Source organism: Astyanax mexicanus, chromosome 21, assembly GCF_023375975.1.
Source record: "Astyanax mexicanus isolate ESR-SI-001 chromosome 21, AstMex3_surface, whole genome shotgun sequence".
NCBI lineage: Eukaryota > Metazoa > Chordata > Actinopteri > Characiformes > Acestrorhamphidae > Astyanax > Astyanax mexicanus.
Window position 1 is genome coordinate 17,634,067 of NC_064428.1, and position 24,824 is coordinate 17,658,890.

The 24,824-nt window shown below is 37.2% G+C and overlaps 1 protein-coding gene across 1 annotated transcript; it reads left to right on the plus strand.

The window, feature by feature from the left end:
* The first annotated feature begins 566 nt into the window (after positions 1–566).
* Positions 567–24,749, plus strand: LOC103036110 (monocyte to macrophage differentiation factor 2). Its single transcript, XM_007236390.4, has 7 exons — positions 567–865; positions 11,624–11,705; positions 11,825–11,985; positions 12,657–12,731; positions 14,067–14,168; positions 15,653–15,722; positions 17,038–24,749. The coding sequence occupies exons 1-7, from the start codon at positions 852–854 to the stop codon at positions 17,239–17,241; spliced, it is 708 nt and encodes a 235-aa protein (XP_007236452.2). The 5' UTR covers positions 567–851; the 3' UTR covers positions 17,242–24,749.
* The last annotated feature ends 75 nt before the right edge of the window (positions 24,750–24,824 follow it).

Here is a 24,824-nt window from a genome sequence, read left to right on the forward strand (position 1 = left end):
AGAACTAAAACTAGAGAATCCTATGGTAAAGCTATTTCACTGTAGTGAAGCTGAGTATAAAGAATGTCACCCACCACTATCAATCTATTTATTTATTTATTTAAACCTTTATTTTACCAGGCAAATCATTAAGAACAACTTCTTATTTACAATGGCAGCCTGGCAAGAGGCACAGCCTATTGAAAACATTCAACACACAAACAACACAGCATAGAGAGAAAGAGAGAGAAAAAAAAACATTTATAAGGTGACTGAATTACTGCAGTTACAACATTCCGTGAGGAGACCCGTAATAATGGGATTCTGATAGTGAACATTTGATCAAAAAACACAACAGTAAAACAAAAAGAACATAAACATTATAAAGCAGTTACCGCAAATGGAAGAAAATCACTATTTCATGTCTTCATCCAAACGTTTTTTTAAATTGTGTGGTGATGTAATGTACACCAAATCCAACGTTGATTGAACGTTGAAATGCCAGCTGGGGGGAGGGCTTCCCCAAGACTGACAGATCACAGCAGCATGCTTGAGTCACTGAGTCCTCTCTCTCTCTCTCTCTCTCTCTCTCTCTCTCTCTCTCTCTCTCTCTCTCTCTCTCTCTCTCTCTCTCTCTCTCTCTCTCTCTCACACACACACACACTCACTCTGATTCAGCCCAGTCTGAAAAAAAAACGACACTGCTGACATCACGACTCTGTAGGAAAACCGCTACATCCTCCAGACTTCCGCGCGGAGCCTCGACACTACAGGGATCGCCCCGGGTCGCCGCGGGCTGGCCTTTAAACAGCCTCTCTCTCGGTTTTAGACTCGGATTTGGTGGTGCACCAGTTGCACTGAAGCCCATTTAAATGAATCTCGTAAGGTAGGAGGCTGTGCTGCAACCGCTGGAAACATCTGCACTGTATTATTTATATATGTATATGTATTTTTTGCTTGTGCATTGCTGTTGATGACGAACATTCGCACCTTTCGGCTGAGAACAGAGTTTCAGATCAGATTTAACTCAGAGAACCCACTGTGAAGCTAAAATACAGCGTGTTTTGCTTCAACATCCTCCGAATTGTCCAGTCCACCTTAAAAACAGCAGCGCTCCCATTGTGGCGAACGATCGGCGTGCGTAGGCGCTACAGTGTAACCGCTGTAGCATTTAAGGTGGAGCGGAGAATTAGAAAAACAAGACAGTTTTCATAAAAAACAGCGTTTTTAGCAGGTTTGCAGTATATACCCTGTATATGTGCTACAAACTACAAAACCGCTGCATCTTTTAAGGTGGAACGGGATCATTTTGACAGCTTTATAGGCGAATAACATCAGTAACGTTAGTTAATCATCCATCATATGCGTCGTTTTGATACGTGACAGCTAACGTCAAGTTAACCTAGCTAACAATAAACTTACGCTCAATCTGATCGTATATCAAATTTACAGACGCTTAAATAAATAAGCGATTCAGAAGCACGAATAGTGATGGATATTTAATGTAAAAGAAAGTCGCACGTTTTGCTGTAGCTGTAGCTGTATCCCTCTCGTGAGTGACTCACTCAGCAGTTGATGAATTCGTACTGGTTGAAAGCCTATAACTGAATATAGTTACCCATCTGCATTGTGCATGTGTGTGTTTCAATGCATGCATTAAAGGGGCAAACACAGCCTTTAAAGCCATAAATTATGGATGTGAAGCTCCATTTGGTGGGATCGAGGCTACATTGTGTGGATTAGTGTGATCATGCATCATTGGGTGGGGGGATGCAGGGTGTTTTGAGGGGGAGGGGATGTTCTGAATTGAATAATGAGAGTTAAAGGGCCTGTGGCGTGGTGTGAAACTGAACATTTCTATTGCAAGTTTATCATGATGCAAGTAATATATATATACCCCATGCTTTGTAGCATCCACCCTGTTTAGAAAAAGTGTGGTCCAAGAAAGAGAATCCTATAACTACAAAGGCGGAAAGAATAAATTCTATAAATGATAAAAAGGCCTTATTGTTTAATAAAGGACACATTAGGACCAAGGAAGGACAACCTAGTACTTTGCAAAAGTGGTCCAAAAAGGATCGTGAAGTAGTTACCAATAGTTGTTCAAGAAAGAAAACCCAAGTACTAACCAAGGGTGGTCCAAGGAAGAACACTCTAGTACCTATAAAGAGTTGTCAGTGGAAGGACAGCTTAATATCTACAAATTGTGGTCCAAGAAAAAGAATCCTATTACTATAAAGGCCTATAAATTCTATAAATATTATAAAAGCCCAATTGTCCAATAAAGGGCACATTAGGACCTAGCAAGAGGTGTCCAAGAAAGGATTATGAAGTACCTACCAAGTGTGGTCCTATGAAGAACTCTCTAGTACCTTTCAAGAGTCATCGGTGGAAGGACCTAGGCCTAGTATCTACAACATGTGGTCCAAGAAAGAGAATCCTATTACTATAAAGGCATACAAATTCTATAAATGTTATAAAGGCCTAATTGTTCAATAAAGGACACATTAGGACCAAGGAAGGACACCCTAGTGCCAACCAAGAGTGCACCAAGGAAGAACACCTGAGTACCAACCAAGAGTGGTCCCAAAAAAGAACACCCTAGTACCTATCAAGAATTGTCTGTGGAAGGACAGCCTAGTATCTACAACGTGTGGTCCAAGAAAGAGAATCCTATTACTATAAAGGCATATAAATTATATAAATATTATAAAGGCCTAATTGTTCAATAAAGGACACATTAGGACCAAGGAAGGACACCCTAGTACCAACCAAGAGTGGTCCATGGAAAGACACTCTAGTACCTATCAAGAGTTGTCTGTTGAAGGACAGCCTATTACTATACAGGCCGATACATTCTATAAATATTAGAAAGGCCTAATTGTTCAATAAAGGACGCATTAGGACCAAGGAAGGACACCTTAGTACCTATCAAGAGTGCTCCAAGACTGAACGCATTAGTTTCAAAAAAGATTGATCTATGATAAGACAGCCTGGTACCTAAAAATAGTAGTCGAAGCAAGGACATCCTAGTACCTACCAAGAGTGGTCCAAGGGGACACTTTTATACCAAGACTGGTCTAAGGAAGAGCCCTCTTGTACTTATATTGAGGGCTTGAGAAAAGACAGCACAGTAGCTACCAAGAGTGGTCCAAAGAAGGACACCCAATCAACAGCCAAGAGTAGTCAAAAGAGAAACACTCTAGTACTTACTAAAAGTAATCTGAAAAAGGACACCAAGGTACCTATCAAGAGTGCTCCAAAGAAGGGCGCATTAGTACCTTACAAGAGTGATTCAAGTAAAGATAGCCTAGGAGCTACCAAGACTGGTCCAGTTAAGGACAACATAGTACATACTAAGTATGCTTTAAAGCGGACACCCTAGTACCCAAAAACAGTGGTCTAATGAAGAATTACGAAGTCTGGTCCATTGATGGATACCAAAGAACACTCTAATGCTTACTAAAATGGTTTGAGGAAAGACACTCCAGTACTTGCCAAAAGTAGACTGAGGAAGGACACCCTCTTACTTACACTCTTGGTAGGTACTAGAGTATCCTTCCTTGGACCACCCTAGATAGATACTAGGGTGTTCTTCCTTGGATCACTCTTGGCAGGTACTATGGTGGCCTTTTATCCAACCACATTTGGTAGGTACTTGAATGTCCTTCTTGGATCACTTTTGATAAATACTGTGGTGTCCTTACTTCGGCCACTCCAGAGTACTTTTAGGTACTAATGTGACCAATCTTGGTAGGTGCTAGTGAGATCATAGAAACACTATTGGTAAGTACTAAAGAAGGCCAACTTCTGATTTGGAGAGCCTTACATTCATGGAGATCCCGCCTTGTAACTCACAGGATTTGGATGTATTGGAAGTATTGGTGCCAGATTCTACCCTGCCAGATGCTGGGGATATCTGACAGAGTACATGCCTTGATGGGTCAGAGCTGTTTTGGTGGGCCAAGGTGGACTATTATAATAAAAGCAAGGGAGTTTTTAGTGTTCTAACTTATTGCTAAACTTGGTACGACACAGGGCTGCCACTCATAGGGGAGCTTATTAACATACAGACACAGTTACAAGTGAAAGTTTCCTTTAAGTTCACTTCAAGGTTAGGCTGGTGTATACAGTTTATCTCAGTTGAGTAGACATCAATATGTGTTCTGTTATGTCTGGCTTTCGTTTGTTAGGTCACAGTATTTAGGCTACTGGATTGGGTCACTAAATATAGTAATTGGAACGTGTGTGTGTGTGTGTGTGTGTAAAGTGAAGCTAGTGTGATTGTAAGATAACTGAGTGTGCACTGACAAAGCTTATACCACATAAGATAACACATTTCACACATCTCTTCTGTTCTTCAAAGTGAAAGTAGTGAGTTGTTAGTTTTGTTGCTAGAGAGTTAATGGTGGACCATTTATAACCACAACCAGAGATCATTACAGGGCAGCACGAATGTCATTATCTCTAATTTGTGTCTCATTTGAAAGTACACTATATGGACAAAAAGTATTGGGACACCCGCCCAATCATTGTTTGGGTATTAAAGGGTATTAAAAACAAGTTAATCTTGCTTTTGTTGTAGTAACTGACTCTACTGTCCAGAAAGGCTTTCTACAAGATTTTGTGGCATTGTAGATTTTACATTGTAGAGGATTTTATAGCTTTCATTGACAAGAGCATTAGTGAGGTGAAAAAGTTAGATGATCACCAACTCACTTCATTCATGGCCAACTCCCCAACTCATCACAGAAGTGCTGAATGAAGCACCATCATTTCAGAGAACGATGCTCCACAGCTCCTCAGTTCTTGGGGCTTTATACCCTACTAAACCACTCATAGTATTGGGCATGGTGCCTAATTCATATTCATATTTTCCCTGCTGCAAAAAAATCCTATATGATTAGCAATACATCTCCACAGGGCCTGGGCAAGCTGAGTGTGCAATTACTACACACCTGTGGCAGCAATGGGTTCAACTTAAAGGAGCTGAATGCATTTATTGGAAGGGGTGTCCACAAAAATAGTGTATTTTAAAGTCACTGGATTAAAGCCCCACTAGGTAGGATTGAGATTTTGTGCTTGTTGGCTCCCCCTACAGTTGCAGAGTGTGATAAATATTTTAGGCCAATTAATTTCTCTTTCTCGTTTTCTGGCTTTCACAGACATATTCGGTCTCTTTCCGGCTTCTGCCAGAGTGTCTATGTTAGTTTGTAACGAATGAACCAGTAGTCCTTGTAGAACTGTTAGAACTAAAGGTCGGAAAGCAGGTCGCAGTTCTCGCGAGTGTTGGTCGCGGCCGCCTCAGAAAACTTACAAAGTCTGGTTTGAGCTCAGGGGAGCTCCAGCACAGACACGGGAGCACCGCTATTCCTTCTATTACACCTCAATGCAGCGCTGCAGTGAGTTTCAAGCTGTAATTTTACTTCTTTAAAAAGATCAAAAATCAAGGAAATCCTACCTAGTGGGGCTTTAAGAAACTCTTACCCTTCTAATATGTTAGATTTACTTTTGGTTTCATAAGGAACTGTTTTATATATATTTTTTTACTCTGTACTCTTTTACAGACCACAAACGATGTTAGGAGATGTTAGCATTACACCAGTCTTAATACAGGTTTAATATAATAGAGGGTGGCATAATAATGTAGCAGGTAATGGCCTGGCGTTGTGGGTTGGATCCTTGCTACGGTCACTGATTGTAAGGAATTTCTACCTGTTTCTATGTGGGTTTTCTTGGAGTACTCAGATTATCTCCTGGAAACACACACATGAGAATGAATTGGGCATGCAAAATTGCCTCTAGAGTAATTGGGAGAGGGTGAAACAATATTTTGCACAATATTTTGAAATATGTTCTACATTTTTATCACACATATTGATTTGTGTGATAAATAGCATATGAAATGCTCTTTGATTCCCACCCCTAGTGCACATGCACAATAGTCACACTGTAGTCACAATTTATTTTAGTCTTTTGGAAAACAGTGAAAAATACTGCATTGTTTGTGTTTGCACTGGTATAACACCAGTATTCCTAGGATGAATAACCTACAAATTTGCTGATGTATGCCCCTGGAAACGTAAGCTTAAATAACCTACATACAGTGTTATAGCATAGTTTTAACACAGTAACATTTGTGTCATATCAGGGTTGTCTCAAGTGCTGGTTGTAGCTAGGTAGCTTTTAGCCTTGCTTTGTCATGTTCTGAGTATAAATAAGCTCTTCTTCTTCAGACACTGGCACAGAAAATGTTGCATTTTCAAGGGGTGATTTCTGAACATTCCTATTTATTCTTGTATCACATAACTGCAGGTGATGAGCTGCTCTCTAGTATCAACAACACCATGTTCTACTAAAGTGACTATTGCATTTTACTGTTATGCAATGTTTTTCTAGGTCTTCCTCTAGTAGGCTGGCTGTTTATCAGTTCTGATGGTGTAAATATAACAAGTCAAGAGTGTTATGTAACAGCTTTGCATTTTTTTTGTTATTGGCCTGTTAAACAGCAGTGTTTGAGGCTTACAGTTTGTCACATCCCTGTACTGAACTTTCATATTTAACAATACCAAGATAAATACAGCTTTCTATTATAGGTCATTGTTCTTGGTAATGTCTGCCTGAAATGCTGATTCTGTGGTGAATTTCCTGCAAGTTGCCTGTCTCAGAATTTCACACTGTATATATTTGCAGGGAGTTGTTTGTGTGAGCTGCTTTGCATAAGGTAATGTGATTCATGTGTTTGGTACAAGTGATACAGGGGAACTTGGAGTGCATGAAAAAGTGTTAGTCAAGAATGTTACAGCTAAAATCAATTCAAGAGCATAACTCAAAACTGAATGAAACTGGAAACATTTTCCACATTATGATAAAACGAAGAAAAAAAAAGATCATTTTAAATCATTATAAAGTTCTGGAAAAAAAATAAGAGACCACTTCAGTTTCTGAATCAGTTTCTCTGATTTTGCTTTTTGTTTATAGGTATATGTTTGAGTAAAATAAACATTGTTGTTTTATTCTATAAACTACGGACAACATTGTCATTTAGAGCATTTAATTGCAGAACCTCAGAAATGGCTTTCAGACCTCAAATAATGCAAAGAAAACAAGTTCATATTCATAAAGTTTTAAGAGTTCAGAAACCAAAATTTGGTGGAATAACTCTGGTTTTTAATCACAGTTTTCATGCATCTTGGCATGTTCTCTTCCACCAGTCTTACACACTGCTTTTGGATAACTTTATGCCTTTACTCCTGGTGCAGAAATTCGAGCAGTTCAGTTTGGTTTGATGGTTGTGATCATCCATCTAACTCTTGATTATATTCCAGAGGTTTTAAATTTGGTAAAATCAAAGAAACTCGTAATTCTTAAGTGGTCTCTTTTTTCCCAGAGCTGTATTTGCCATATTAGTATCACATTTTTTTATACAGTGTGGAAAATAAGTATTTGATACACTACCAATTGTGCAAGTTTCCCACCTACAAAGAATAGAGAGGCCTCTCACACTGCATGATGTTTAAATAATTAAATTGCATTTTATTGCATGAAATAAATATTTGATACAGACACTGTAATATTTGGTACAGAAAAAGTTTGCACACATTGCAGCAGGGATTTTGGTCCAATCCTCCATACAGAGCTTCTTCAGATCTTATAGGTTTTAGGGCTGTTGCTGAGCAACATTGACTTTCAGCTCCCTCCAAAGATGTTCTTTTGGGTTCAGGTCTAAAGACTGGCTAGGCCAGTCCAGGTCCTTGAAATGTTTCTTATAGAGCCACTCCTTAGTTTCCCTGGCAGTGTGTTTTGGGTCATTGTCATGCTGGAAGACCCAGCCACGACCCATTTTCAATGCTCATAATGAAAGAAGGTGTGTTTTTTAATTATTTTAATCACAGTCAAACCAAAACTAAAACTTTTCCATTGTATTCAGTCAGAATGCAGTATTTGGCCTTATTTAAATGAAACTATAAATAAAAACAATCTATACAGATAACTTTGCCATGTCCAATGAAAGTTAAAGAACATTATACTGGCCTGCAATATACAGTATATGCGGGGGTATCCTGCATTATATGTGGATGTGATAACTGCCAGAGTAACTTTTTTTTGTTTGCACTGAAAATTCTAGCCAGACACTAGCTGTCACAATCAGAGACTGTAAAAAAAGATGGACGCTGTGTCGCCGTTCCCATTCTTTCAATGAAAATGAAGCCAAAATCTTTCACCATGTTGGCAATCCTGAAACCAGAGTCTGTGCAGTAGAGACCAGAGGAGGGAGAAAGACTGTGGAGAGACAACCTACTTATTTAAATAACTCCGCCCCTGAGGGCTGCCTGCACAGAGCTATACACAGTCTATGGTCCCACCCATACCGTCATTGGTCCCACCCCGGCTAGGTGTAACTCAGCCCTTTAATAATAACCACACCTTTTTGAATAGAGCTGAATAACGTTTAAAAAAAATCCCCAAATTCTGTGGGGATAAAAAAGATTGACAATATAAGCAGAGGTTACACTAGCTGTTGCATTTAAATAAAGGAGGTAGAATTACAGTATCTTAGAAAAAAACGTGATTGAAAGTTGTCTGTTTTGCCATTGAAACCTATGGGGATGGGTGGAGTTACACAGCTTTCTGAAGCCGAACAGCAGGGGGCGCCCGACCTGTGGTGGCTTCACTTTTGAGAGACAATGATGCTCTGTCCAGCTATACACAGTCTATGGTCACAATTATTGTCATTCACTGCGCTGTCCACTGTGTGTGGTAATGCCGTCTATGAGGTATACCTGGTACACACGTGACACTGTGGTTTGAGGAATATTAATATTCTTAGGCCTGCACAACTTTATTAATGGAATGTCCCATCAATCTGCCACCCACTATTTGTTCTCACACACAAAATAACATCTCACAGTGTATACATTATAAGGTGTGGGAATTCCCAAGTAATACATCCAGTTACACAGTGCTGTCCCATGTCTTTTGGCACTAGGATGTATTATTATTGTTATTATTATTAGATGTGTTATTAATGTACACTTTAAATAAGGCTAGTGTACTGTTAGGAAACAGACTTCCTCCTGCTGCCTCAGGCTTTGCAGGTCCTACGTTGCTTTGGATGCAACGGTGACATCAGCCCTGCATGGAGACGTGTGTGAGGGATGCTAGAATCCTCTGTCATGGTTCTCCATGGTTACCAGCTGTTGCCAAGCAACTGCAGAGCACGGCTGTGCGTAGCGGCGCTGGCTTAATTCGACGAGTCACAGGAATGAGTGAGGAGTCACATGGCCGGCTGGTCCAGTGAACATGACTGGCACTGACAAGCTGCTGGGCACAAAACGCTGCCTCTAGAGTTTCCAGAGTCTTCTAATGTGGTGTAGTTATTGATTCCTTGCTTGCTCATTGAATTAGATTATGATGGGTGATGTCTGTTATCAGTTTGAGGTAGTAGAGGTGCCAAAGTTATTTTATTTCAGTAATTCAGTTCAAAATGTGAAACTCATACATACAGCTGGAGTGGGACAAAAAATCGGCCCTGGCATTTTTGGTTTAGACCACAATCGACTTGTAATTTATGTATGTTTAAGCATAATGTATCATCAACATATTAAATATAAGAAGTTTAGTGTCTATTGTTACCTCCACTAACACCATTTTCGTCTGTTCTCTGTAGTTAAATGTTTTTTTTTTTAATCCTTTTTATTGAAATAATCTCTAATATGTATTTTCTGAATTTCTCTGATATAATAGCTCAGTTCTAATTCTTCAGGTTAAAGGTGCTTTCTCCTTTAATCATACATGTACAATACAATTTATTTGTATCAGGCTACAAACAGGGCTGCTTTATGAATTAATGCAACGCAACTGTCTTAAAAGCATTTGACACTGTTTTACTCTTATTCAGTGTGGGCATACCTTTTGCATACCTGTTACTTTTATTACTATTGCTAACACTTACTTTAGTCATGCTTAAAATGCAAAGCTTTTACTTATCATTCATCAGTTTTAAAATCTGTTATTTCACTTGTTTGCAACTTCTCCGCACCCACTTTCTGCCGCTTCTGTTTCTCCATGCTGCCTCTCCTCTAACCATACGTGCTCAACACTGAACGTAGCGGGAGTTCAGCAGAGGGAAGCATGAAGTGCTGTAAGATTTTCTGGAAAAACACTGCACTGACTTTAGACTTGATAATAAAACACAGTGGACCAACACCAGCAGATGACATGTCTCTCCAAACCATCACTGATCATCAGTAAATTTTACATTTCATTTGGAAATCAAGAGACCTGGAGTAAGAGTGGAGAGACACACAGTCCAAACTGCTTGAGGTCTAGTGTGAAGTTTCTACAATCAGTGATGGTTACAGCGCTTCATGCTTCCCTCTGCTGACACCTTTATGAAGATGTGGATTTCATTTTCCAGCAGGAATTGGCACACTGCCCAAACTGCCAAAAGTACCAATTGGTACTTTTTTCTGAGACACTGATTTTTGGGTTTTCATTGGCTGTAAACCATAATCATTAACAATATATAATATATGAGTTTCACATTTTGATCTGAATTACTTAACTTTTCAAAAATATTCTATTTTTTGAGATGCACCTGTAGTAAAAAAACGGATATCCAAAACTAATATCCAAACTAATTTTCAGCCCTGTTTAGTAGTTTAAACATGGCTGGGATGAGGTAACATGACCTGACTCAAATCGGCCAAAATGACCAATGAAATTCATAAAGTGCTAAAAAATGCTGCTGCTCTAAAAAGTCATTCATTCAGTTTGAACACTATTACGGGCGCCCTCTGCTGTCTGACCAGAAAACTGCAAGTTCTCTGGTGTTTCTACTTAAAATGCTTTTACACAGTTTCATTTAGTGGATTGATTAATTTAATTGGATTTATGTACCACACTGTATGTGGGAGTTGAATCTTCCTCTGTGAGAGTTAATGGCAAATGGTTCTGTTAAATTGCTCAAGTTCACCAGTAGGCATAATTGTGGTGAAACAACCAGGTATGATGTGATGAGACTGTCTTATACAATGATAAAATTGCTTTGTTTAAAAAAAAAAAAACATGCCATCCCTTCTGACGTGGTGAAGGATATAGCATCTGAAAGTCATGTACTGTAATGTAATTATATAAATATGTTGTACATGTGACTTCATCGGATGCACCGATGTGTGAATTCTGGGCTGATATCCGATATTACACATGTACTGTATATATCTGCGGATGAGGATGACGGTGCCGATATACACATTTATAACTTACAGAGAGACCCTGTTTTAACTTTAAAAGTAATAAAAATAAATAAAAATGAGCTTAAATAGTAGGGCAGTTGTGGTAGTGCAGCCAACCTCACTTGGTCCTTTTCAGGCATGCAATAAATAAATCAGCAAATATCAGTTTGAAATAGTGCTGGGTGGTATGACCAAAATGTATATCACAGTGTTTTTCAAGATTCTGACAGTTTCATTTTTATTTTATCTTATTTATTTATTTACTTTTATTTTTTTGAGTGACTGGGTTTGTATATAGATTTGTGACTTACTTTACTGTTAGGAGTACATATGATATTAAACATGAGGATTGATGCAAATCAGTTGTTACAGAACTACACTAAAACTAACTGTCTTTCTCTTTGCAGATATATGAACAATCGAGCACCATCTAATAAGAGGTATCAGCCAACAGACTATGAACATGCAGCGAATTGTGCCACACACGCGGTGAGCTATGCGTATAGTTTGAAATATAATTTGCTAAATCCAGTATGTCCAAATGTAATTATAGCAATGTGCATTTTTATGTAAAAAAGTGGGTGTTTTAACTGTACTTGTTTTTCTAGCTCTGGATCCTTCCCAGTATCGTGGGTGGGGTGTTGCTGTACTTTCTGTCCGATGACCACTGGGAGGAGATTGCAGCATGGCTGTATGGAGCAGGACTGGCAAGCCTGTTCATCATTTCCACAGCGTTTCACACCATCACCTGGAAGAAGAGCCATTTACGGTAAACACTGTAATACATAAGAGATATGCAGACTTTGGGTTAGATTCAAAGACAGGGATTAGGGCTAGTCTGGGACTACACAGCATTCTGAATTCGAGATTTTCCACTGGAAGAACATTAATAGTGTATGCTATTGCTTAAAGCTTAATTTCCTCTGTGGGAAACTGCCTTTTTTTGCTCAGTCAACAATGACAGAGAACATGAGGAAATCTGAATTATGTTTTATGAATCTGATAAAATGTATGAGCAGGGTGAGTCAGAAGGCTCAGAAATTTCAACTCACAAAAAATGAAATATAGTGGCTTTCAAAATGGATAAGTCATAGTCTAGATAGGCCCCGCCACCCATTACTTGCTGGGGTATTTAGATATGTAATTTTCCCTTTCACTGTCACTTTTGTTTCTAAAATAAAATGATGCCCAGAGACATTTTACTATAAATTCAACTGAACTTGAAAGTAGAGCTATAGTATAAATGAGTCTAAAACTCAACTTAAAACCAGACAGAGTCCAAATAAAAGTAAAACCAAATCTAACAAGACAAATGAAATGACCTTACAATGACTATGAAATCATTTATTACAGCTGTTCCTAGCACAATTGAATTAGGGACTTTTCCTTTACATTGCTTTAAATTAACCCTTATGAAGCCTGTTTCCGCTCTGTTTCTAGATCAGTTGAGCAGTGCTTTCACATGTGTGACAGAATGGTGATTTATTTCTTCATTGCCGCATCCTACACACCCTGGTAAGCACATCACATATCACTCCGTACCACATCAGAATCTTGCAGATACGCAGAGGTTTTAGCAACAAAACCTGAACAACCAATCAGAAGTACTTTTTCTTTAGGTTAAAAGTAGAAAAATGGTAAAACAAAGTCTGGTAAACTACTCTGCTATGGAAACAACTGGTTACAGCAACCAGCTTGGTTTTGCTGTTTAATTTATGGTCAACCAGCTTGGTGTTGCCTTTGCTTTGTCATGTTGGGTAAAACTTAAAATCAAATAAAATTTGACAACAGATGTTGGCGCAAAACAGCTTTACAGAAATGTGATCACAAGACAGAGAACCAGACAAACCATTGAATGTAAAAAACGCGGAGGAAAGGAAAAACTCCCTCAGGAAGAAAAGAGGAGCAAGACTCACATATTAGGGGGGGCCATCCTACCACTGGTCAGACAGCTTTTAAATGAATTAAAAAGTTATTATACATCCTAACAGGTCTAATATATTTAGGTGTGTAGCAACACCAGTAACAGAAGCAGTTAGAGTTCATGTAAATTTGGATGTAATCTACAGTGGAGAGTGAGCAGCTAGTCCGTGGCATGTGGAATAAACTGGATGATAGACAGCTGATCTGTGGTGGGTGATGGGGAAGGCTGACTTCCAGAAACTTTCATCGGTCTGGAGACAGGAGAACAGTCAGTGGGCAGTCAGTAACTCGGAGGAAGGCAGAGAGAGGGAATTAGTTTTGACTGGATTTATGTAAAACAGAAAATATAAAACATTATAAGAGTGTGATAATCAAATGACTCCGGCAGATCTGAATAAAACAGCCTAACTAATGGGAGAGAGCCAGAAGGTAACATAGACACGGACGCACCCTGAAAACTTGAATCTTGAAACTGATTCCGGGTTGAGTCCAAATAAATAAAAAAAAACAACAACTTGAGATTGAGTGAAAATTAGAGGCAGATGACAGTTAAGGTCAAGTCCAAATAAAAGCAGAATTGACCTGCGGAAAAAAATGCCTAAGCATAACTCTTGACCCTCACTGGGTATGTTTTTGTTTAAGTTTGAAGGTTATAACATATAATAATTTTTACTTCAAATGCAACATTTTGATCACTGTCACTTAATAACATATACAAAAACATCTTTATTAGCCTCACTATACATTATACCGAGCTATAGGATGCTAACATTAGCTAATTCTATTAGTTGCACATCCAGAAACGTACAGTAAACTACTGAATAAACCAGAAAAAACATATTGTTTCTCAATTATAGATTAGTTGAATCTTCTCTGGATCTGCCCAGATAAAAAGCCAAGAATCATTGCTCTATATGTGTTTATCAGGTTGACCCTGCGGGAACTCGGTCCATGGGCGTCTCACATGCGCTGGGTAGTCTGGGTGATGGCCTCTGGAGGAACTGCATATGTCTTCTTCTTTCATGAGAGGTTTGTGTGTGCCTGTTGCTTTTTTTTTTGATTCAGTATTTGTTTTTAAGGTTTCGTCTTAGTATTTTGTCATTCATGTGGGTTCGGTGTAAAATTGTGCTTCATTGTAGCGAAACTAGCCAACTTTATACTGTTGGTAAATGGACCATGACCATAACAGTACTATAGCAATTTCAGTTAATATACAAAATCATTAGTGAGCCTACCACCACCATGTTTCTTCGGGTTGTTCATACTCCTAGTACATGGTATGGAACAAAGGTTCCAAGAAAAATAGTGCAACACCCTTCATAAGACATATCCCTGTTACAATTAGATTACGTTGTTAAGTCAAAATAAATGTTAAATGTCATACACTTGTACCATACAAAAGTCTTGAAATAGTGTAGAATTACAGGGATAACTTTTATTAGTCAAAATCCCTGCCTATAACATGACTCCCCATCCAGCCAAGGAAAGTGAATCGGAGCTAACTGTCAGTGTTGGTACATCTTTTTTGATAGATCTTTTTGTTTTGTTCATTAAAATAATGTCTCAAATGAACTCTAGATGTCTTGATCTTTTGAAAAATGCCATAACAAGAAGAAGATGTTTGCACACATGCTGTGAGTATAAATGCAATAACCTTATAGCACAATGCTATGAGCAGTCACAGCAAAAGAACCACAGATATTGCTTTATATAAGTTTTGGTTTTAATTCATTCCACTCTTAAAAAAAAATAAAAATCCATCTGTTTTATACCAAGATCACTCTCAATTTAATTTTTCAGATGTTCAGTATAATTCTTCTTAAGTCTAAAACATTTTATTTTATTTATGATTATATTTACAACTGAATTAACTAAATAGTATATTGATGTCTTTATTGAATACACTCAATGGCAAAAAAATTAACACATTTGCTAACGAACTTGCTGTGTGTGGGTGAGCATTATCCAGCTGAAAAATACCAGTTGTGAGCCCTATCATTAGAGGAAAAACATAATGCTGAGCTGTTAATATCCCTGGATTTTCACTGAGGATAATAAACTTTTAGTTCACAGCAGTTCAGGTTTTAGTTTATTACACAGGCAAACAGTGGGCTGCATCTCTCATTCCAATGATTTCGTCCCTTTCCGTGTCTGTCAACATGGGCAAAACATCCTAGAGGGTTGTCTAGAATTCATCAATCTCTCAACAAGAGGTACACTACCCAAAAGAGTATTGCCTTTAGACTATGGTGCCCCCTTGTGGCAAGACGCAGTGTGCAATTGGGCCACCCCTGTAATCGTTTACTTAATCGTAATCTGCCTGAGACAACTGCATGCTGAGTTTTGCAGCAATCCAGGGTGTGTGTTTTTTGTTAGTGAGTGTATGTAATGATCTTGCTGCATCTACTACAGCTTTTACTTAATTGGCAGCTGCCCAGCAGATGAGTCAGATCAGACTGCTGCATTACTGTGTGTTTGTGTGTGTGTGTGTGTGTGATGTGAATGCACTGCAGGTATAAGGTGGTGGAGCTAGTGTGCTACACAGCGATGGGAGTGTTTCCTGCCCTCGTTATTCTCTCAATGGTAAGAAAGCGTCTCGTCACATGACTGCAAATCTGCAAATACAGTAAACATCTCCTCTGAGGAACCGGAACTCACTAGCTATCTCTTTCTTTCTCTCTCTCTCTCTCTCTCTCTCTTCATTCTCTCTCTTTCTCACTCACACTTTCCATATTCTCCTCTCTCTGTTTCTCATTTTGTCTCTCTCTCTCTCTCTCTCTCTCTCTCTCTCTCACCAATTCACTACACTGGGTCTTTCTTGCTTCTCTCACCCTATTTCCTCCACTGTACTCATGTTCACTTTATTTCTCCTCTCTCTTTCTATCTCTTGATCTCTCTCCTCTCTTCTTTTTCTTCTATTTTTTCTATCTCTTTCTCTCTTTTACCTTCCTCACTCACTTCCATTCCATCTCTCCTCCCTCTCTCTGTGCTCTCTCACCCTATCACTGCGTCACTTGCTTCTTATCTCCCTCTCGCTTTTCCTCCACTGTCTGTCTTTTTTCTACTTTTTCACACTCTGTCTCACACACTCTCTCCCCTATCTCTCTCTCTGTTTCTCTGTTCTTTCTGTCTACTTTGTGTTTCTCTCTTTTCATTCTCTCTATTATTCTGTCTCCATTCTCTCATTCGGTCTCTTTCTTTCTCACTATCTACACTGAGTCTGTTACAATTTATCTCATTTTCTCTTTCAAATCTACTCTGTATCTTTCTGTATGTCTCTGTATACTTTTTCTATCACTGTATCACTTTCTTATCTCTTTCTTTCTGAATCACTCTCTGTATCTCTTTGTCTATATCTTTCTGTAACGTTCTCTCTGTATCTGTCTTTCTGATTCTGTCTTCTGTGTCTGTCTCTCTGTATCTCTCTCTCTGTATCTCTCTGTCTCTGTATCTCTCTCGCTCCCTGTCTGTTTCTCTCTGTATTTCTTACTTTATCTCTATCTCTTTATTTCTCTTTCTCTTTGTATCTCTCTCTCTCTGTATCTCTCATTCTCTGTATCTCTCTCTCTGTATCTCTCTTTCTCTGTATCTCTCTCTCTCTCTGTATCTCTCTTTCTCTGTATCTCTTACTTTATCTCTATCTCTTTATTTCTCTTTCTCTCTGAATCTCTCATTCTCTGTATCTCTCTCTCTCTCTGTATCTCTCTTTCTCTGTATCTCTCTCTCTGTATCTCTCTTTCTCTGTATCTCTCTCTCTCTGTATCTCTCTTTCTCTGTATCTCTTACTTTATCTCTATCTCTTTATTTCTCTTTCTCTCTGAATCTCTCTTTCTCTGTATCTCTCTCTCTCTCTCTCTCTCTCTCTCTCTCTCTCTCTCTTTATCTCTCTCTCTCTCAGGCGGACAGGTCGGGTCTGTGTGAGCTGTTGGTTGGGGGCGGGTGTTACGTGTTGGGGATGGTGTTCTTTAAAAGTGATGGGGTGGTTCCCTTCGCTCATGCTATATGGCACCTTTTCGTTGCCTTGGGAGCAGGCATCCATTACTACGCCATCTGGAAGTACTTGTATACACCTGTCAATCAACAGACCAGCACAGCCCGGTGACACACACAACATACACACACACACACACACACACACACACACACACACACTCTTACATTAGTTTAAGTAGAAATATTAGAGGACAAACAGAATAGAGACACTGGTGGTCTTATTTCTGGACAGATCGGGGGTCTGTTTACATGATTCTGTAGATTGTAGAAGTGGTTATGAAGTGTATGAGCATCTCAGAGAGGAAGGGCTGATATGGGTTCAGCTTGTTCATTATACTGTATAATGATGTTTGATGATTGACCTGTTCAAGCTCCACCCACAAAAATGTAAATCATATTCAGGCTAATGAAAAACTGAAATACAAATATATATATATATATATATATATATATATATACAACAAACCAGAGAAAAAAAGAACATTTACCTCAGCAGTATTGCATTTCTAATTATAAATTACTCACATGTTTAGCTAGCTAGCTTATTACCTCAGTAGTGCAGTTTTGTAATAAATTACCTCAGTAGTGTCATTCTAATCAAACATTTGCTTAATCAATAAAAGCATGAATTTCCTCAGCAGTGCTACACCAGATGCATGTGAAATAGTGAATTTTACACACAGAAAGGCAACCAGTCAAACAGATGCTAAGTCTAGGTTATTTCTAAGGATCGATCTTGGGTTTATTTGAATAAAAAATATCGGATCATTTATTAAAGATACATTTGATTCGATTTTTTTTAAACACCACCCTAACAGTCAGTGGTGTTACACTGTAAACTGCATTTCAGTCTGCAGTGTTATATTCTGAATTGCATTATTTTAGTGATGTTACACGGTGTAGTTTATTATGGATTAGGGCAATACATTACAGAGAGTCTGTTTGGGTCAGTGGTGTAATACTGCAGCATGTATAATGTGTCAGTGGTGTAACAGTATGGAGAGTGTTACTCTGCCACTGTCTCTCATAATATACGTAAAATACAATACAAACCATGCCAAATAAACAATATACAAAAAATATACATATGTAACAGTAATTACACAAACAAATGGAGAGTAATTATAGGTTATTGGTGTAACTGCATGGTATGTGTTATGGTCAGTGGTGTTTCCACAGTCTCTCAGGCGGTTACAAAATTTTTGATTGTAAATCTGTGTATTTTGACATTGCAGCTTCGTATTAGACTGAATAAGGTTTTTGGTAATGTCCTGTAAAGCGCATACATCTCCTACAAAACAATGCTCAATATTCTGTCTGTGTTGAGCTTGAATGGGTCAACTAAGACATGAAACACCAAAACTGATCGCAGATCAGCCCTTTTTCCCTTAGATGTTTTATACAAATTACGACTGGACCTGTGAAGAACCTAATAAGGCAGTGTTACCTGCAACAAGACACATGTTTTAAGGGAAAGATGTACAGCATTATGTAAAAAAAAACATACAAAAAAAACATTTTATCCGTTTAAAAGAAAAAAGGAAAGTGGGTTTTATAAATACTTTTAAAATATCAAAACAAACAACTGAAATTAAGCTCAGAGCATTTTGATAGAACATGCTCTTCTCTGCCACTGCCAATAGAGGGCCCTCTCCCTCCTGCCATAAAAGAGAGAGGGATGTCTCTTGAGTTATCGTTTACTCTACACTGTTTGCTTTGTGTAAACAGTAAAAAGACTAATGTTTTTTTTTTTTTATCTGTAGTATCATATTCTTTTATTTAAGTGTTGTGTCCATGTGAAATACCACAAGTGCTTTGAAAACAAAGCTTACATATATAGGCAGTTATTAACTTTTTTAAGTTTAGGTCGTACACTCCTGAAAATAAAGGTTCTTAATTGTTTGTTTGTTTTTTATTATTGGGATATATATATAAAGAGTTCTAGTGAAATACAAAATCATTTAGCTGATAAAAACAGCAAACATCAGTTGCTTAGAGTTGCAAGAAAAAAAATGTAAATAAGTGAATCTTTTCTAAATCTAACTAAACACATTTTTATGTTTTTTTAGCACATTAAGGAAACATCTACAATTCAAGCTAGAAAAAGTAAATTAAGCAATGTTTAAGGGTTCACCTGCATACAGAATGCCGAAAATTTATGTTATATTCGTAAAACATGTAGAAATAAATATGGTTGAAATGCTTTTAAATTTAGAACATAAAGCAGCATCAGTTGTAGCATTCAGTTAATATTTTAATATAAATGACAAATTAACTTAATTTAAGGGGGCTTTCATGCCTACATTGTTGGGCCCATACTTCTCAGTTTGGTCAGAGCCAAAAGAGCAGATGTGAAAGGTTCCAGATCACAGGTCAGAATTTGGTCTGTTCTCAGCTTTAAAACAAACCAGTGTTGTGCTGAAATCTGTCTCCCATTTTTCTACATGCAAACGCTTATGTTGGCGATTTCTGTATCTACTGTAACTGTAGATTAACCCTATATTTATAAAAGGAATTACCTTGTGAACTGTTACTCACATTCTGCTGCTTGATGTTTATTCCCATAATAAGATGTAGAATTCAGCACAACACCTGGAAAATCAGCTTGCAGAACTGACACTATTCTACAAACCAAGTAATGTGAAGTACAGAGAGACGCAGCCCATGTAGCTCATGATGACAGAATGTAGTAAATTTCTTTAGTCCACTCAGTCACTAACTGCAGTGTGAAACCAAAATTAACCTGACTAAATGTTTAGTATATATTCTAAGCAACAAACACAAGAACCTTTGTGTGGAGTCTGGTTCTATCATTCATGTGTGAAAACACCCTAAAAGAGACACCGCTACATCTAAAATTATAAAGATATAAAACATTAACAACTAGTCTTATATAAACTACTTTACAACCCAATAAATTAGTGCATGAATTCAAACATAGTTCTTTTCTTAGCTGACTCCACCTTAGCACCTGTATTTTCAGGAGTGTCTGATTTTATAGGATTTTTCTTTCCATGTAGTCTTTAGTGCTGGCATAACATTGTACAGCAGGTCTAGAATCAGTTTAGCTCTTATTTCATTATCCACCCCCTCATTCATCCTATACTGCCTCCATGCTTTCTTGGGGCATCACTCTCTGCTCCAGTCATCCAGTTTTACGCAACTCCATCAACAAGATGTTCCTCAGGACCTCTCCGGGCTCATGGGTGGAACACCTGCAATTCACGCTTTTTGATTGGCTAAAGCAGCCAAATAAAGCTTTGCTCTCAGGGTTAAATCACTGACTGGTGCCATTGCCATCTCTCTTAACATTCCACTGGAACAACAAATAATACTCAAAAGCTCTGCTACTACTAGTGTGTTCCATCTAGTCTGTGATTAAATTGACAATTTTAGTGTAATAGTAATAATATGTTGGAATTTTGTTATTATTATTATTATTATTATTATTATTATTATTATTGGATCTGGTGATGTGTCATATTTATTGTACATTGGTGGTGAATGTATTTGATTCATTAGGTTAAAGTCTCTGTAGTGATCACACAGTATTGCCTTTGGTAGAACTGGACTTTTGTACATAATGTATTGTAATGATGATTAATATGATTTGTGAATTAACATCCAAGCTACTGTCCAGCTTCAACTCAACACTGAATCCTCATGATGTGTTTATATTATATTTCTAAAGGGATTTTGTTGCTGTGAACATGGTTATATGCTGTATCTATGGTTCTCCCAAGGCTTTAGCTTTAGTATGAGTCAGTGCTACAGATACAATTAAAGGGATACTCCAGTGTTTCGAACTTCTTTTTGCAACTTTTGTGAAATATTATAACAAAACGTGGGTGCCTAGTGTCTTCTACTATAGGTAATAATAATATAAATAAAGAATTATACCGTATTTTTCGCACTATAAGCCATTTTTCTGATCTATTTTCATACATATGGAATATTATGCGACACTAGGAAGGATGTGGGGTGTCGTCATGTTTTCCTTCTTTTTCAGCAGGTACACCTGTAAAGCTAAGCTAAGCTAAACTAAACAAAAAAAAAAAAACAGCCCAGACGAGTCAGAACGAGCACTGGATGTTAATCTACACAGATTTCTCTTCTGAAAACTGTTTATTTGGGTGAGTAAAGCACTTTTGTTTATGTATAGTAAGCTTAGATTTCCACTAAACATTAAGCATTAGCATTACTGGCTAACCGCTAGCATTTAGTTGCTAAAGCTGCCTGACAGCACTACACAGAGGAACCCTGAGTGTTCCGGTAAGCCAGGGTAATATCAGCTAGCATATTTCATGTTTAAATACGATAAACACGCAGACTACAGTCCGATATACTCACCCCTGAACAGCTAAAGAGCTTGCGCTTAGTGTAGTTAGCGGCTAATGCTAATAGTGCTGGAGAACTAAACTGAAACTCCTGTATAACGCTGTACTTCAGTGGAATGGATTTACTGCTCCTTACAGCCTGACTGGTATAATTCACACGTAAGGCGCACCTGATTATGAGGGGCACTGATGATTTTGGGGGAAATAAAAGGATTTTAAATGTGACTTATAGTGTGAAAAAGTACGGTACTTCTGTATGTACAGCTCATTATAAATATATAAATATTTGTTCCTGGTAACTTTTATCTTTCTTTGGAATAACACAGTAATCTGACTCTTACTCATGGGTAGGCTACAGCTAATTTTTGTCTTCTTTGAATGATAAGTATATGCAGGACACTGGAGTATGCCTTTAAATAATGCTGTGTGAGATTAATAAATTACCGTAAGTGTGATTCAGATTAACCCTTCTGTTATGTTCAAACACCAATAATGTTCCTGTGCAGACTGACCCTGGACATGTTTAACCATCCAAAACTAGAATATTTTACTGCATAAACATTGTTAGTGTAATTAAAATCAATACTTTTTATTTGATTTTATTATATTATGTACCTTTTTTTTTTCATTTTCTCAATTACTTTTGAATTAAATTTGTCGATTCTAGTTTTTGTAACATCTGTTCAGTGTTCTGAATGACCTGAATATTGTGTGGGAACACATAATGCACAAAGCTCCGAAGCTTCATGCTCCAAAAAAAGAATTACATAATTTTTCTTTCAATTTTTAACTTTGAAACAAGTTATTTTGATCCACAGTAGGACAGGAGGGTTATGTGAATTACCATATTTGTTCTGTAGTGTCAGCTAGCACAAGATAGTCAATGCTAATTTCACCTTTTGTTTTTTTTTAATGCTTTTATTTTTTAAGAAATGTGAAGAGGACTTCTTTGAAAACCTGATGGATTTGGTCACTAGAGGCACTCTCATATATTTTATTCTTATTTTATATTTATATGCTGTCCTTCTTCTGTGAAGTTGCCATCTTTGATGTGTCTAAATTTTTTAATCGATAGACTGAAATTGAATTTGTTTAAGTTTGATCTTGTTACGCTGATAAGTTATAATATTTTTGTTTTGATTGATTACAATATGTTGTTATGTGTTTTTAGCTTTTTTTGCCAAAAACTCTTGAAAATAAATGTATGTTACCTTATACTTTGATTTTCTTTTCTCAAAAGGTACACAAGGTAGATTTGAATTGTTCCATTTTATTTAGACTATATCTGTTTTCGGTAGGCTGCGCATTGCAGTTCTGTTCTTATCAACACTGTTGAGTAAGGGGTAGTATCAGTATTTAAATATTTTTGATCATTTGTTTTAATTTGTCAAACTTCTGGTTCCAAACTATATAAAGTTAAAGTGGCATTCCAGCCTTAAATTACCATTTAGAATTTAGATTTGCCTAAATTTTATATTAAATAATTATTATATTATATTATGTAACTTTGCCTATTGTACAAAATTACATTATTCAATTAATCAAATCCTCTGGAACTATATGCTAAAATTGATATGTTAAAGAGCCACTAAACCCTACAACATTTTTTTTTCAATAATATTTGAAAAACACTTTTACTGTGGTAATTTCTGCCACTATCAAATGGCACACTGCTGCTGCTGCAGCCAATCAGCTCTCCCTTTTGCCCTGCCCCGGCCCTTAAACCCATACATCACCCTAACCTTTCCTCCCATTTTAGCCTCTTTCAAATTTGAGCTGAGGATAGAGTCAACAAAAATCATGGGGGGTTAGTTACCCTTAAACCATTGAAAATTTCACAAAAAAAAAAAAAAAAACGCATTGATTTACGGATTATTATTATTTGTCTAGGAGCATTTGTTTCATGATGTTTCTCAAAGAACAACAAACTATAGCTGTACTCATTAATAAGCACTCATGTGGAGAAGGAAAAAAGAGCAGAATGTGGACAGGGAGCAGAGAAAAGGTAAAGTGGAAATGGAAACTATGGAGATTCTAACCATGTTAACAGAGCACAAAAAAAGTCAGACTCAGTGAAAGGTTCCACTACTTCAAAAAATCAGCTCAAAAATCATTTTGAAGGGCCTCAATATGTCAATGTGTCTCAATATATCCACCATAAAATTGCTTGTAGCTCTTCCTGCGCACAAACTTTATCATTGAAAGATATTTCTCATATCATTAAACATTTCTAAACATGAAAAATATTTCTAGAAGCAAAGCACCCATAATAGCAGAATTTACATGTATAGATTATCATAGCTGGAATGCCCCTTATATAATTAAATAATACTGTAATTCCAAATTCTTTGGCATTTTTTGGCATATTTTGTGTGCTTTACTTTGCAAATCATGTTTTTTTGAACATTCTAATAATTTTGAACATGACCAGCACAGTGTGTATAATAATTACAACTTTTGTGATCCAAACTTCAGATTTGTAGTATTTTACAATGTTTTATTATGTCTGTGACAAACACATACATCTATGTGAAACTGTGCAACTTTGTTAAATGGTGAAAGATACCGAAATGTATTTATTATTTTGATATTATTTATTAACTCCATTTAGTGTTTTAAATATTCACATTACAGATATTCAGACTACTGTGTGTTTTAGATGTTGTGGTTCTTATTTTTCTTAGTGTGTTTCCAGACACTTTGTACAGCTTTCACTGCCAACATGGGCCTACTGCATATTTCATATTAATTTTTTTATAACAATAAAAGGATAGTGAATAGTACACTTTATTGCACATGGCTTAGCTTATTGCTATTTACGGATTTCAGCTGATTTCCTAATTTTGATCTAAAAGGGGCATTCTGGCCTAAAACTAGAATTAGAATTAACATGTAATATATTTTTTTATTTCTTTTTTTTTGTTGTTGTTGTTTCACCAGAGTGCCCCTTTGATGAAAGCTTAATCAAGCTAATTCTCATCCAGATGTTGTGCTGTGTTAATTCTGGCATAATACGAATCATCAAATCCTTGTAAATATCTTTGAAAAAAATATATGTTTGTTTATTTTTTGCTTTTGATCTTTCTTTTAAAGCTCTGTGAACACTGTCATCCTGCCAAACTCTGCATTACAAACAATGTAATAAGAAAGTGTAAGATTTGTGAAGGTGACTTTGCTGCAACATTTGTATTGCCACTGGTTTACACTGCTGTACAGCCTGTCTGTACATGTGTACATTTTATAAATCTTGTCATTGGCCAACAATGCTTTTTAACAAGAATCCTCCCAGCTCTGTGTGTCGTTATTTATCACTAATAATTATGGTGTGCATTTGCTTGGATGTTAAAACAAGACA